Raw genomic sequence first — 14,178 nt, 5'->3', positions numbered from 1 at the left:
CGTGTGAGATCCACCTTTCCAAGTTTTTGGGGTTCATCTCATACTTCTGAAGATTTGAGGGTGCTGCCTGTTCCATACTCCTCCTACTCCTCATTCAGCCTTTTAGGGGTACAAACAATAGTAATTGGGGCCTAGTGTGGTTTTGTACGTGTGAGATACATACACTTTTTTTGATCATATTTTCTATTCCGCTATTTAATCAAAACCTTTGGGTATAAACAATTAAATTGCGGGATAGTCTGTGTCGGTACGTGTGAGATACACCTTTCCAATTTTTGGGGCGCATCTCATACTGCCGAGGATTTGAGGGTGCTTCAGTCTGCCTCCTGCCTGTTCCGAACTCCTCCTACTCCTCATCCTGCCTTTAGGGTACAAAAAATTGTAATCGGGGCCTAGATTGTGTTTGTACGTGTGAGATACACCGTTTTGTAAAATTTGTCCTATTCCGCTATTCAATATACATCCTGTTTGAGTGTAAAAAATTAAATTGCGGGATAGTCTGTATCGGTACATGTGAGATACACCTTTTTAAATTTGTTTGGCGCATCTCCTTCTACCGCCGAGGATTGCAGGGCGCTTCAGTTTGCCTCCTGTTCCCAACTCCTCCTACTCCTCTTCCTCATCCTGCCTTTAGGGTACAAAAAATTGTAATCGGGGCCTAGTTTGTGTTTGTACGTGTGAGATACACCGTATTATAACATTTTTCCTATTCCGCTATTCAATATACACCCTTTTGGAGTGTAAGAAAATTAAATTACAGCATAGTCTGTATCGGTGCGTGTGAGATACACCTTTTTAAATTTGTTTGGCGCATCTCCTTCTACCGCCGAGGATTGCAGGGCGCTTCAGTTTGCCTCCTGTTCCCAACTCCTCCTACTCCTCTTCCTCATCCTCCCTTTAGGGTACAAAAAATTTTAATCGGGGCCTAGTCTGTGTTTGTACGTGTGAGATACACCGTTTTTTTATGCTTTTTCCTATTCCGCAATTCAATATACACCCTTTTGGGGTAAAAAACATTAAATTGCGGCATAGTTTGCATATTTGACTGTCAGATACACCCGTGCGATACTGTTTTTGTTTTGTTCCGCTATTCAATAAACACCTTTCTAGGGCAAGATCATAGTTCTCTAGCGTGGAAGTTCTTTAGAAAATGTGCTGATGACAGGACACGAGTGGTTTGCACCCTGTGCAATCAGAGCCTGAAGCGAGGCATAAGCCTTCTCAACCTGAGCACAACCTGCATGATCAGGCATCTAAGTGCAAAGCACGAGCTGCAGTGGAGTAGACACCTTCAAAACCAAGAAACATCTCTGGCTCATCCTGCTTCCTCTTCTGCTGCAGTCTCGGCCGCTCCAGCCACATCTGTAGTGATACCGGCACCGGCCACCCCGCAAACAGAGGATCTGTCAGCAACACCACCACCTGGGTCACCAACCATCTCCACAATGTCCCGTGGAAGCGTTCAGCTTTCCATCTCCCAAACACTTGAGAGGAAGAGGAAGTACCCCCCTACCCACCCACGATCCCTGGCCCTGAATGCCAGCATTTCAAAATTCTTGGCCTTTGAAATGCTGTCATTCCGTCTGGTGGAGACGCACAGTTTTAAAAACCTTATGTCGGTGGCTGTCCCACAGTACGTTGTGCCCAGCCGCCACTACTTTTCCAGGCAAGCAATCCCTTCCCTGCACAACCAAGTGGGGGAAAAAATCAGGTGTGCACTGCGCAACGCCATCTCTGGCAAGGTCCACCTAACTACCGATACGTGGACCAGTAAGCACGGTCAGGGGCGTTATATCTCCCTAACGGCACACTGGGTAAATGCAGTGGCGGATGGGCCTGAGGCGGATAGCAATTTGGCGCATGTCCTTCCACCACCGAGGATTGCAGGGCGCTTCAGTTTGCCTCCTGTTCCTAACTCCTCCTACTCCGCTTCCTCATCATCTACCGCCTCCTCATCCGGACAGCGTAACACCTTCACCACCAACTTCAGCACGGCCAGGGGTAAACGACAGCAGGCAGTTTTAAAACTTGCCTGTTTGGGGGACAAACCACACACCGTGCAGGAGTTGTGGAGGAGCATGGAACAGCAGACAAATGAGTGGTTGCTGCCAGCGAGCCTCAAGCCCGGCCTGGTGGTGTGTGATAACGGGCGAAATCTCATAGCAGCTCTGGGCCTAGCCGGTTTGACGCACATCCCTTGCCTGGCGCATGTGCTGAATTTGGTGGTGCAGAGGTTCCTTAAAAACTACCCCGATATGTCAGAGCTGCTGCAGAAAGTGCGGGCCGTCTGTGCGCACTTTTAGCGTTCTCACCCTGCTGCTGCTCGCCTGTCAGCGCTGCAGCGTAACTTCGGCCTTCCCGCTCACCGCCTCATATGTGACGTGCCCACAAGGTGGAACTCCACCTTGCACATGCTGGAAAGACTGTGCGAGCAGCAGCAGGCCATAGTGGAGTTTCAGCTGCAGCACGCACGCGTGAGTCGCTCTGCGGAACAGCACCACTTCACCACCAATAACTGGGCCTCCATGCGAGACCTGTGTGCCTTGTTGCGCTGTTTTGAGTACTCCACCAACATGGCCAGTGCCGATGACGCCGTTCTCAGCTTAACTATCCCACTTCTATGCCTCCTTGAAAAAACAATTCGGGCGATGATGGAAGAGGATGTGGCACAGGATGAGGAGGAGGAGGAGGAGGAGGAGGAGGAGGATGAAGAGGTAACATTTCCAAGGCTTTCAGGGCAGTCATTCGCAAGGGGCTCCGAGGGTGGGTTCCTGCACACACAAACGCCAGGGACACAATTGTCCAGCAGGGGCACAGTTCTGGAGGATGAGGAGGATGAGGAGGAGGAGCTGGAGGAGGAGATGGAAGCATGTTCACAGCAGGGTGGCACCCAGGCCAGCTCATGGCCATCACTGGTGCGTGGCTGGGGGGATACAGAGGACACGGACAATACACCTCCCACAGAGGACAGCCTTTTGTTGCCTCTGGGCAGCCTGGCACAAATGAGCGATTACATGCTGCAGTGTCTCCACAACGACCGCCGAGTTGCCCACATTCTAACTTGTGCTGATTACTGGGTGGCCACGCTGCTGGATCCCCGTTACAAGGACAATGTACCGTCCTTAATTCACTCACAGGAGCGCGATCGCAAGATGCGCGAGTACAAGCACACGCTGGTAGACGCCATGCTGCTGGCATTCCCACCTGACAGCGGGGCCACAGTGGAAGCATAAGGCAGGGGAGGAGGAGGAGGAGGAAGAGGTCGCCAACGCAACCAGGGCACCGCCAGCACCTCAGAAGGCAGGGTTAGCATGGCCGAAATGTGGAAAAGCTTTGTCAGCACGCCACAACAAACAGCAGCACCAGCAGCTCATATGGAACGTCTTAGCAGGAGGCAGCATTTCACCAACATGGTGGAGCAGTATGTGTGCACACGCCTAGACGTACTGAATGAAGGGTCTGCCCCCTTCAACTTCTGGGTCTCCAAGTTGGGCACATGGCCTGAGCTTGCCCTTTACGCCTTGGAGGTGCTGGCGTGCCCTGCAGCCAGTGTATTATCTGAACGGGTATTTAGCACGCCTGGGGGCGTTATCACAGACAAGCGCAGCCACCTGTCCAGAGACAATGTGGACAAGCTCACGTTCATTAAAATGAACCAGGCATGGATCCCACGGGACTTTTCCATACCTTGTGCAGAATAGCGATGGATACCGACCTTACCCAGCCATTGTTCCATTTTTGCTCTTTCTCACTCTTTTGGGGTGTACCCTCATTTAAAATTTGTGAAAAGAAGCAGTGTTGGCTACCTCGTCCTCCTCAGGGCCAGATTAACGTAGGGGCTATTGGAGCTGCAGCTCCAGGCCCCTACCTTTTATATAGGCCCCGGGTTGGCCATATTCACTGTTACCGCTCTTCTGTCACTTGTAAACACAGAAGTCTGGCTTCTATGCTCGCTTCCCCAGGCAGCTCCCTCAGAACCTCCCCACACAGCACGAAGGCCGGACAAGGAGGGACAGTTGCCGATGCATGGATGTGTTTATGGGCTTCAGAGACAGCATCCCATGTGGAATTAGGCATGCATGGCTGCACCCTTCCTCCTCTGGGTGCATGCCAAGGCACGGCCCTTAAGGCCCTTCAAAATCCTCAGCACCAAGCCCATGATGCTCTTAATCCGGCCCTGGTCCTCCTCCACCGCCGCTTCCACCTACACCGCCCATAGGTGTGCGCAGCCTATTGCATTAGGGTGTGCACCCCAAAGTTTAAATACACATGCATGTGTTTGCCTACATGTACATGGCCCCGATACATTACTCTCCCTGCTGGCAAAGTGAAATAGAGCAGAGCAGGTCCGAGGGAGATCTTTCCCATCTCCTCACTGGCAAACAGAGCGATAATGCTATGTGCCCTAGGTGATTAGGGTGTGCCCAGGCACATCCGGCACACCCTGTGCGCACGCCTATGACACCGCCACATCCACCACCACCTCAACCTTCCTCCTACTCCATATGGGCCTCGTCCTTCAGAGATGAAGAACATTGTTTTATTTTTCTGTTTTTTTTTTTTTTTTTTTTTTTTAAGTTATTTCCCTATCCACATTTGTTTGCAGAGCACTTGCCATGCTCTTCACTATGTTTTGCTGCCATTTGCAGCACTCTAGCCCTTTCCATTGGTGTTTTAGAGCCATTTTAGTGCCTGAAAGTTCGGGTCACCATTGACTTCAATTGGGTTCGGTGTCCGGGAAAAGTTCGGCAAAAGTCCGGGACACGGACCCGGACTTTTTTTTAAAGTTCGGCCGAACCCGCCGAACACGGACATCCAGGTGTCCGCTCAACTCTACACTTAACCCATTGATCATCCCTGATGTTAATCCCTTCCTTGCCAGTGTCATTTGTACAGTAACAGTGCATATTTTTAGCACTGATCACTGTATTGGTGTCACTGGTCCATATATATTGCTGGGATTTTAACTGACTTTGTAGAAAATTCCTATCTCTTGTTGTTCTGACATTTGCTCTGTGTTTGTTTCACTATGTCCTTTGGATACTGATTCTGAATGGGAAGGACTAGTTCATTATAATTAACTCTCGGGGGGGCATTTTACTAAAACTTGAGCACTAAGAATCAGATGCAGCTGTGCATGGCAGCCAATCAGCTTCTAATTTTAGCTTGTTCAATTAAGCTTTGGCAATAAAACCTGGAAGCTGATTGGTTTCTTAACTGAGCTCACTAGATTTTGTTCCAGTTTTAGTAGATCCCCCTGCAGTGTTCTAATGAGAAAAGTGTTTCTAATGAGAAAAGCTGCAAGGTCTGCACCCCTTTCAAAGTATTTCACACAAATTATACTCACCGAAACTGAAATTTCTATGGCGATTTGTGGGTGTCTAAAATGGCAGGTTTCTGAAATCTGACTTGTACCTTAGTGCAGAATTCTGAGCAAATCACACAATCAGGAAATTACATTTCTGGGGGTGTTCTGTACACCAACAGAATGACTCTAGGTTGCCATTTTGAACTGACTTTATAGAAATTTACAGTGGCTTCAAATTGAAAGGTAATTTTTTTAAACATTCAGTTTCAACATGTATAGCAATTGTATATACAATGTTATTTATTTTCCTTTAAATTATTAACAAGAATGGGTATAACAAAATGTAAAGTACTCTGGGGCTCATGGAAAAGAACAAATAGAAAAACTAAAATCAACTGCTACCAGTGATGTTGTAATATTTGAATGTACCGTAAGAATGTAAAATTTGGGACAGAAACTAGTATCTTGCATATCCTTCACAGCATTTGAAATTCTATAACCATTGTACTCCTAGGTTTGTCTCTTGTCTTTTGCATTACCAATCACACAGAGACTTTGACTTGCATCACTAAATAGGAGAAGGACCAGTCTGTCATGTTGGATGAAAAGGGACAAAATATACCAAATTTCTATCAAAATGGTTTCTGATTCCAGCACCATTTTTCTGTTATGTCCCAAAATTACTAATATTCTTGCATCTCTGAATGAAGCGAGAATGGTCCATACATACCAAACATTTATGGGGGTCCTATCAGACTTAATTAAAGAATTAGATGATCTACATGTTATTAGGACATACACATTTATTTAGTTATGTCCGGCATGCAGTTCTCACTATACAGAGTACATAAATCCAGTCATATTGTTTTGATACATTACTAAATATAAATCATAAGAGCTTCCCAAACACAAATGTAAGTAGTTATTATATTAGTAGTTTATTATAACTGTAGCTGAACAGACTACCAGAAAAAGTATGACAAACCTGTGCACTCAATATTTTGCAACAGAAACCACAGTTAGACTCAACAATGCTTAAAGTGATGGTAAAATCTTGTTTAAAAAAATAAATAAAAATAACAAGCATGTTATACTTACCTATTCTGTGCAGTTGGTTCCTTTTTGTTGCTCCTGGCCCCTCCCTCCTGTTGAGTGCCCCCACAGCAAGCAGCTTGCTATGGGGGCACCCGAGCCGAACTGTAGCTCCATGGTTCTGCCCCGCCCCTCTCTTTCCAGATTGGATAACTGACTTTGATTGACAGCCATGGGAGCTAATGGTGCCAATGGCGCCACTGCTGTGTCTCAGGCAATCAGGAGGGAGAGTCCTGGACAGCAAAGGGACTCGTGGACATTGCTGGAGAGAGAAGGGGCTCAGGTAAGTATTAGGGGATGCTCAGGAGGCTGCTACACACAGAAGGCTTTTTATCTTAATGCATAGAATGCATTAAGATAAAAAACCTTCTGCCTTTACAATTCCTTTAAAGAAAATCCATTAGTAGCACTAATAGATGTGGTTTAACAATAGATGCTTAGGATACCTTTAATGGAATGCTATTGGTGCCAATTAACTTATCTGCCACCACATATACTTCCTAAAGCGCTTGTAACCCTAAAAGAAAAAAAAAAAACAACTTCGGTTCCTTTAAGGCATGATCTATAGCATAGTGCTTGTGCCATTTAATTTGTCCCTTTCTAGTTGCAAAATACCTGGTTGATCCTGCCTGTTCCTGTGTCCCCCTGTCTGTGCTGACCATGATAATCATGACTGCTGATCCATGATACCATGGTCAGTTTACGTGTCTCCGTCATCCTGCTCTCTGCTATGAGTATCTTCCTCTCCCCCTCCCTCCCTGCCTGTCAGTTTTGAAGCTTGTGTGTAAGAGCTGATCTCATCCCTGCTTCTTCCCTCCTGCTGCTCTTCTCTGTGCCTTGAAAATAACATATAAATAACTGCCACCCCACTGTTTTTATCAAGATATAAAGTGCTGTGTGTCCATTTTTTTTTATAATTCTAAACCTAAATACCTTTTCTCACAGCACCAATGTGTGGTCACGTGACCTTCCTCTGCTGGCTGACTGATGTTAGAGGAGTATCTCAGCCCCTCCCCCCACATTCCCTATTTCAGGAAAGGAAAGAGGACGAGGGCACGTGACAACACAGTGGTGCTGTGAGAAAAGGTATTTAGGATTAGAATTTTTTTTACAAATCGGACAAACAGTACTTTATATCTGGATAAAACAGAAGGGATGGTAGTTATTGAATATGCTGATTTTACAACCACTTAAAAGGGAACTAATGGCAACCCTATGGCACAATGCAGCCAACAATGCATCAGACTGTGCAAAAATGTCTTATCTTATGAAGGTAATAGAAAAAAAGACAATCACAGAAAATTGTTTACAATCTTTCCAGCAACCCTCTGTACTCCTTCCCTTGGGAAGTTGAGGACATCCAACTCCCTTTGTCGAAGCTGTCTAGCCCTCCTTCCCACCTTCACAAAACACAATCAGCAATTAAAATCTTCATCCTCCTTTCCATTTTTTAAGACATTTGCCTTACTAAAATACAGTGCGTGCCTAATCCAGCACAGAGGAATTACTATGTTGTCATGAATGATATAAAAGTTGGATAAAATGTGTTTTCTTTAGTATTATGACTTTATTATAACAATGTGTCTCTGTACAGTTGCCTTTTCTGGTCTCTGTACTGAAATGCTGCTCAATGTAGTTATTCCCCATCTGTATGAAAATGGGACAAATGCCAGATGAGGTGACTGGTATTATAATACAATTACAATATCGAAGAAAATAACTTTGTGCTACTTTACTCATAATTTCTGACAGCCTTCTCTCTCATTTCATTTCAAAGGCTAAAAAAGATGAAATGGTGTGCAGAGTTTTATGAAAGGGTGGTTTTCTGTGAAGCTGAGAAAGGTGGTAGGGGGAAGTAGCCAGGTGACATTGATTCCCCATGTATCTGGAAAGCAATGACCTGCCGTGGATTTCTGTGACCAGGAAGTACGGCGCATTTCATGTTTTATACATTTCTGCACAAGATTTTTATGCTTGATCTGACACATTTTAACTATGGCAATGGGTTGACTCATGTGACTTTACAGACTTCAGTCCACTTAAAGCATTTTATTACTACTTATAAATGGGTAATTTACACGGTTTTGTACCCCTCCCCTTAAAACACCAAACTGACATGGATAGGCATACAGACAGACAAACGCTGGCCCTCTTGTTAATATCTTATATGACTGGTGTGTTGAGTTGTGGAGAGGGTGGCAGCACCAGTAATTTAACAAAATCTACCATTGTAGTGCCCCCTTAGCCAGGTGGAAACTGCAAGGATAAATGCTTATTTAGACCACCCATATATGAAGCAAATTCCCCTTAGTTGCAGAAAAGAAATTTGCATGATTCCCCCAGACACACATTCCCGCATCAACACAGACAGTGTTGATGCGGGAATCCCTCCTGCCAGGCCATTGTATTCTCCCGGCAGGAGGGGGAGCAGACAGTGATTTTTGCTAGCGGCTATAGCAGCCGTTAGGGATAATTGGCATGCTGGTTGTACCCATGTTGTTTGATCAATCAACTTAGTACATTCAGCCTGCCCATACACAGTTTGAATCTCAGCTGGTTTCTGCTGAATGGGTCAAGATTTGAACCGTGACTTAGTCTAGAGTTGTAGGGATAGGTTGTCTTATTTACTCTATTTAGACGTGTACCCTTCTACCCAAATCCTTGGACTACTTGGCATCATCACATAGGGGTTGATTTACTAAAACTGGAGAGTGCAAAATCTGGTGCAGCTGTGAACAGTAGCCAATCAGCTTCTAACTTCAGCTTGTTCAATTATACTAACTAGTTAGTACAACTAAAGGCATATTTTTTTTTATAGTTTTGGATTGTGGATTTGGATTGAGTGGAGTGGGATTAGAACCCCTGACAGGATTAGAACCCCTATCAGTTTTTATTGCTGTTTGTGCCCCTGGTAGGGAGATTCACACCTTTCTATGAGTACTTTTTACTATTATCATTAAAAGTGAAACCAAAATAAAATCTCAAATTTTGGGTTGTCACCAGAAAAGTCCAAAGGGGACACTTGGTCTGGTGACCTGGGGGTCCCCAATGGATTCCTTTAATTTGCAGAGATTTCCTCTCACTTCCTGTTTTTTCTAGGGGACAGGAAGTGAAGAGAGATCTCTCCAATAGGACACAGATGACACCCCCCCTTACTCTATTCATAATGACAAAAAGAAAAACGTTTTGCCTATAGTTCTACTTTAAGGTTTCACAAAAAAAAATGAAAGCTGATTGGTTTCTTAGCAGAGTTGCACCAGATTTTGCAGTCTCCGGTTTTAGTTATTCAACCCCATATTGTACGTGGAAGAGGCAAGCATGTGACCAAGGCTTAGAGTACCTTAGAGAGAAAAACTGCTGGAGCCAGGAAGAATGTACTACATATTATCTCTGCACTTCTAGACTGAATGGGCATTTAACCCTGGCAGTGAATTGTGTCTAATTACTGGAGTTCAATTTTAGAAATAACTATTCATGAACTGGATATAACAAATCAGCCATCACATTGTATTATATTTGCAACACTCGCTGTGTGAATTGGTCAGATTCAGGACAGATCTATGTGAGATAGATTGCTCATCTGTCCCTGTACTACTCTGCCCATCGCCTTCAAAAAGAGGATAGGTTGCAGTAATTTCTTATGTTTCTCACATCAATTCACCTCTTCTTTTTTACATCAGCATGTCTGGTACCTACCAGAGATGCCAAGAAGTGTCCAAAACTTACCTCGTGCAAACATGTGTACTGTATATGGTATGGAGGCACATTCTCTTCTCCCTTGATTTCAACATGGATCTTTAATCTGATCGCACCGGACACTGCAGATTTATCTGTCCTTTTCTCTGAAAACAGATTAAAAAATTGGTAAGAAATAATTATTTTTTAACCTATTAGTCCATAAAAACATGAATGAGCGAGTTTGGAGTGAAGGAACTTGACTGGCCTGCACAGCGCTGAATTCTGACCTCAACCTGATAGAACATCTTTGAGATGAATTAGAGTGGAGACTGTTAGCTAGGCCTTCTCGTCCAACATTATTGTCTGACCTTACAAATGCGCTTCAGGAGAATGGTCAAACATTTCCATAGACACACTCACAAACCTTGCTGACAGCCTTCCCAGAAGAGTTGAAGCTGTTATAGCTGCAAAGGGTGGGCCAACTCAATATTAAACCCTACAGACTAAGACTGGGATGCCATGCGCGTGTAAAGGCAGGTGTCTTATTACTTTTGACAATGTTGTGTATCTTTAGATTGTAAGCTTTATGAGCATGGCCCTCCTATTCCTTCTGTAATGATCTGTATTGTAATATCGCACTGTCCCCCTTTACACTGTAAAGTGCCCTGCGTAAACTGTTGGTGCCATACAAATCCTGTATAATAATAATAATTTGAATATATACTGCATATACAGTATATATATATATATATATATATATATATATATATATATATATATATATATATATATATATAAACACACTGTATGTTTATACACACTCACATACTATTTACTATATGTACATGTGTACAAAAGCAAAGAAAAAAAACAACAATTTCTTATTGAAGAATAGAATTGCAAAAGTGCAGGGACAGGGACCAAAAACATTTTATACAGCAAACAATCTGATTGCCATTTCACATCTCATATATCGCAATGACAGCCAAACTGATCACTACTAAATAAATATTAAGGCCTAATCCCATCAACTGTGAAAGTACTAAATTATTTCTTTAACACTATCGACGATTTACATATTAAACATTTGTGTTAACAGTGAACGAATACCAGAAAACCCTTGAATGTAATTTATAAATGCATGTTTACTCTCTATGAGTCCTGGTAAAAATAAAAGCAACATAAAACACATAGAAAAAAGGCAATTACTGTAAAACACTTTTTTTTACTGGGCTCTTTTAAATACCAAATACAATGTATTGAGTTGATTAACTTTTTCGGTGACCTTTTCATACCATTTTTCTACAGCTACAATGACCAATGGTCTTCTATTTTATTTAATACTACAAGAAATGTTGTGCTTTTGCACAATACTACAAGTAAAAGAAAACAAGTGATAAATACTTTAAAAAGTTTTAAAAATTAAAAAAAAAAAAAAAAAGTAACATGCTGTACTACTGTTTAAGAAATGGCAGAATTTGGTTATTTTAGTTGAACAGTGCACCATGCAGGGAACACTCTATATGCAAACTGTAGTAACCTATATCCAATTAGAATATTATTCTATTACAGTAAACCTTTAATTAACAATTAAACAATTAAATAATGATGAAGACATAGAAATGCTAATTTATCCTATAAATGCTATATATTGAGAGGCCTTTAGTGTCTCCACATTCCCATCCATACAAATCTAATTTTCCCAGAAGCCTGTGCTACCCATACTTACACCTGCCCCTTTTATATTTCACACACATTTCCCATACATCAGCTCTCTTTTAAATTACAGTTTTTAAAATGTTTCCTTCCTATAAATAATAACAGTGAAATCACCTGGAATGGTATAAAGTTCACCCAACTATATCTGAAATTAGGGTGGTAGGGATCCCATCATAAGAACATTAAAATGTATTAACTCATTACTTGAAGCCCAACTCTACCTTTGTGTTTTTCTATATATTGTAATGTTTTTCCAGCCCTGAGTAGAGATGTACTGGTTCAAATGCACTGCTTTCATTCCCCAACATTTAGTGCTGCTCTTTCCATCCTCTTCTGTCAGTGGCCACAACCCCACTTCTGGGTTGAATGATGCCCAGTGTCATCTGACCCCTTCCTGTGAGCTCAGTCTGTTATTGATACACTCTCAGGGCTCAGCATAATCATACAGTCTGAGCTTACAGAATGCCCCTTACATGGCATAATATTGCAACTGTGCAAGTGAGGAAGCCACACAACTCTTAGACATGCCCCAGAGCTCAAAACTAGAGAGGAAGAGTTAAGTGACTGATTGAAAGATACTCAAAAGTAAGGTACATATGTATTCATTTGTGAAATGTGAGGTTCAGAAAAGAGGACTGGAAGGATTTTAAGGAAGCTGGAGTTGGCATCTAAAGCCATGAAGAAAGAAATCTGGATGTTCACTAGGCACTCTCTCTGGGCACAGTTTGTACCCATTTGGGGTGCCAGAGATCGAGAGCCTACACTATTCTGCAACTGTTTGTTCAGAATACCAATATGTACTTATTTCACGACTCTTATACCCGTTCAAGATTTACCATGTTATATTGTTAGCCCCCCTGAATCTCCCCCCCCCCCCACACACTGTAAGTTTTTTTTTTTATGCTTTGTTCTTTCTTATTGTACAACCTTCTTCTTGAAAACAATAAAAATGATTGAAATATAAAGCCAAGAAGAAAGAAATTGTGTCTGCACTGCAAGGGTTTATAGCTTGTTTTGTCCAGGGGAGAGGAGAAACACTTTTATGTAACTGATCCTTCACTACTCCAGCAAGCAGCACTCCCCCAGGATCTGACGGTGGATTGTCCCTCAACATTCTCGTGCCCAGTGGTGAACTATGGATGCTGCTCTGGTCTTGATGACATCAGGACCCTAGACTGCTAGAGGGGTACAGAAGCTGCATGAACTAATCTAGCTGCAGTTAAATATATTTCCTTTTGTTGTTCCCCTAGAGATAAATCCTTGAAGTACGGGCACAGCCCTACTGCAAGGGGACATTTTTAATTTGCCTTGGGCTTTAACACTAGCTCTCATATTAAAGAATCCTGTTTATGAAAAAAAAAAAACCTTTACTGAGTAAATTAAGGAGGCTGCCATTACTACCCTCCTCTTGCAAATGCAAAATGCCTGGCTTTGATACTTTGAGGCAATGACTTTGGACAAACCTGCAGATCAGAAAAGTCCATGTAAAGTCCCAACTCATAATCTACATATTTTCTTTTTTTTTAAGCCATAAAATAACCATCCAAAAAATTATATTTTCAGGGGAGGTGAGCAGAGGCAGTCTGCATTCTCATTAAAAGTTTCCTATATGCTACTCATTAAAACTTTCAACTCTGCTCCAAATATTTAATTAAATATTTTAATTTCTGTGTCAACTAATTTTAATTAAAACAAAATGCAAATACAAGTAAACACAATGTTTCAAAATTAAAACAGCACCAATCCTGTCCATGTAGTTTATTGTCAACTATACAAGATTAGTGAAAACCTGTAAATAATGAAACTTGTGGACAAGCAGTGTCAACTTTAAATCAGTCACAGACTTGAAATAGACTTGTCTCCTGAAGCATAAGCTTATGTAAATGAAGAAGCTTTGTCTCAAATCACACAATGTTCAAAGTCTGAGAAGGCAGGTAACGTAATGCAAACATGAGATGTCAGATTTGGTGTATGATGGTTAGCAAGCAATTAACTCTGAATAAGTGACAGGTCAGATACAGAGAAGGTGAAAATTAAAATATGCAGATGAGAAATGAGACATCTATAAAGTTTAGCATAATATTTTATTACAATATTTTCAGAGGTGACTATGTGAGAGCAATAAATTAAGCACTACGCCTACAATAAAAGTATGTGTAGCGTAAACTTTGTCTAAGTATTGCTGCCGAATCTTAACAAAAATGGTTCTCGTTATCAACTGTAATTTGGCAAATTATCCTAAACATTAAAAACCAGCTAAAAGTAATAGAAAACTTTAGATTAAGTTATAAATCTGCTTTACCACCAACATATGCAAAGCTTTAATTGTAAGTGAAGTTTGACTCATCGCAGCCCACTGTTCACTGTGGGTGTACCTCACA

At 42.4% G+C, this 14,178-nt stretch overlaps 1 protein-coding gene across 2 annotated transcripts in view; it reads right to left on the bottom strand.

Annotated features, from left to right (window-relative positions):
• The window catches only part of LOC309553742 (protein unc-13 homolog C-like), a 621,348-nt gene that overhangs the window by 519,403 nt on the left and 87,767 nt on the right, over positions 1 to 14,178 (bottom strand). For both annotated transcript variants that reach the window (XM_082255119.1, XM_082255120.1), the window contains exon 6: positions 10,127 to 10,242. In XM_082255119.1, the coding sequence (XP_082111245.1) occupies positions 10,127 to 10,242 (116 nt within the window). The remainder of the gene's footprint in view (positions 1 to 10,126; positions 10,243 to 14,178) is intronic.

The sequence above is a fragment of the Pelophylax lessonae genome, assembly GCF_965119305.1.
Source record: "Pelophylax lessonae genome assembly, chromosome: 4".
Classification (NCBI taxonomy): domain Eukaryota; kingdom Metazoa; phylum Chordata; class Amphibia; order Anura; family Ranidae; genus Pelophylax; species Pelophylax lessonae.
Note: the sequence above shows the minus strand (reverse complement) of the source record. Positions and strands in the feature narration are given on the sequence as shown.